The 1,796-nt window shown below is 32.6% G+C and overlaps 1 protein-coding gene across 1 annotated transcript; it reads left to right on the top strand.

Moving 5' to 3' along the window:
* Positions 1-347: 347 nt before the first annotated feature.
* Positions 348-1,335, top strand: LOC106338630. The gene is made up of 5 exons (XM_013777564.1): positions 348-425; positions 512-577; positions 684-767; positions 854-925; positions 1,022-1,335. Exons 2-5 carry the CDS (start codon positions 559-561, stop codon positions 1,333-1,335), a joined length of 489 nt encoding a protein of 162 aa, XP_013633018.1. The 5' UTR covers positions 348-425; positions 512-558.
* Positions 1,336-1,796: the final 461 nt, after the last annotated feature.

Raw genomic sequence — 1,796 nt, 5'->3', positions numbered from 1 at the left:
AAAAAAATATTGAGTTGCATTTCAAATAAAAAAGTAAAGATATTAAAAATATTCTAATTAAAATATGTAAAATTTAATATAGTTTTAAGGAAATGGTCAAAATAAAAAAATTACACATAAAATAATCATGATTTTTGTTAACTGGGCGGATCATTATTTATATGATATCGCACACGAAAGAAAATTTTCTGTTTTTAAAATTATCTAATTAACTTTATACTCATTTTTTTTATATTTTTTATATGATATCACACATTCGTAAAAAAAATATATAGTTTAAGATGCAAAAAAAAATTATTTACTTAATGAATATAATATGAACGAATATTACAAATATATCATTTAATAAAATAAATAATTAAAAACTGAAAATTCATATTTGTCAGTTTTTGGCCAATCACAATATGCGGACCGGATCGATTACGGTATGCTTTTTTCTTCTTCAGATAAATCGTTCTTTTCTTTCATTTCTCATAGGTTATTATTATTTTTCTAATAAATTTCCTAACAGATTTATCGCAACTACACCTCATCAAATACTTTGTAGTGAAATACTTCATGGCCCTAAAAGTTCCTGGTACGCTCTCTATTCTTTTTTTCTCATCAAATAGTCGTTCATTTAAAAAAGGTTACAAAAGAAAATTGTTCACATTTCAAAAGATAATTGATTAATCCGTCGACAGAGTTGGAGAAAATCGCACCGGCGAATGTTAATCCGCCTTACTTTTTTCCGACCCAACATCTGACCGAATACCAGAAGCAGAACAGTACGCTATATTTGTTAAATTATTATGAATATATTATTATTATACATTTCTCTCTTTTTAAAATAATTTTCATTTGATAACAATAGCCGGCACTCCCGCCCACACACCGGTTCCTGTTCCCAAACCTGGCCCACCCGCATCTGAATCGGTCGATACTGGTACGTTATTCTTGAATATTATTATTTTTAGTATGAAACATTATATAACAATTCCATAAAATGAGATCATGTAGTGACATGTATTTTATATTTCAGTTGACATACGGAAGACTGAATTAGCCGAGGTTAGACTTCTCCAAGTTATATATGGTGACGTTGTCGACTATGGACCGCCTAAGATACTAATGCTAATCTCTTCGGACGCTGAGTTCGCTACACCACTCTTGGAATTGAAAAATAAAGGGTTTTCTATTTTGCTCGCCGATAATGAGGTGTCTTGGAATGATACTACACCACTGAGAAGATCTACTCATGCTGGGTGGGTTTTCAGCGAATTACTCGAGGGAGGAAGCTGCAGGTATTGCCACGAAGTGGGCCAGGGATCCAAAGATCGTTACGAGGAAAAATAATGAGTTCTATAATTATAGTGGGACATGTTTATTTGGTCAACAACAATTTACTTTGACAGCGATTATTAATCTGATTGGTCTTAGAGATTCGAAACATTTATTTAATCATCATTACCCTACTGTAAGAAGATCAGGAAAAAAAAACCTTAAAGCAAAAGGTTGAGCATAATATATAGAACAAAGAACAAGCTGCTCCTCTCTAAGTTACAAAAAAAAACAAGCTGCTCCTCTGTCTTACAAAAAGAAATATTTAAACATCTAATTAAGCTCGCGAACATTTTCTACTACAGCAACCCCACCACCATCTTAGCTTTCCCTGTAGATTGCATTCCAGTATCTATTTCCTCATCAATTTTTGGCATCCAGAGATTATTGTTACCCCAGGCCTTTACAACATTTGACATCTTCTAGAAACTTTCCTCACTGTTCTCTTCTTCATCCCCTTCCTTTCCCACCCCCCC

This window comes from Brassica oleracea, chromosome C4, assembly GCF_000695525.1.
Source record: "Brassica oleracea var. oleracea cultivar TO1000 chromosome C4, BOL, whole genome shotgun sequence".
Taxonomy (NCBI): domain Eukaryota; kingdom Viridiplantae; phylum Streptophyta; class Magnoliopsida; order Brassicales; family Brassicaceae; genus Brassica; species Brassica oleracea.
This window is presented reverse-complemented; position numbering and strand designations above follow the sequence as displayed.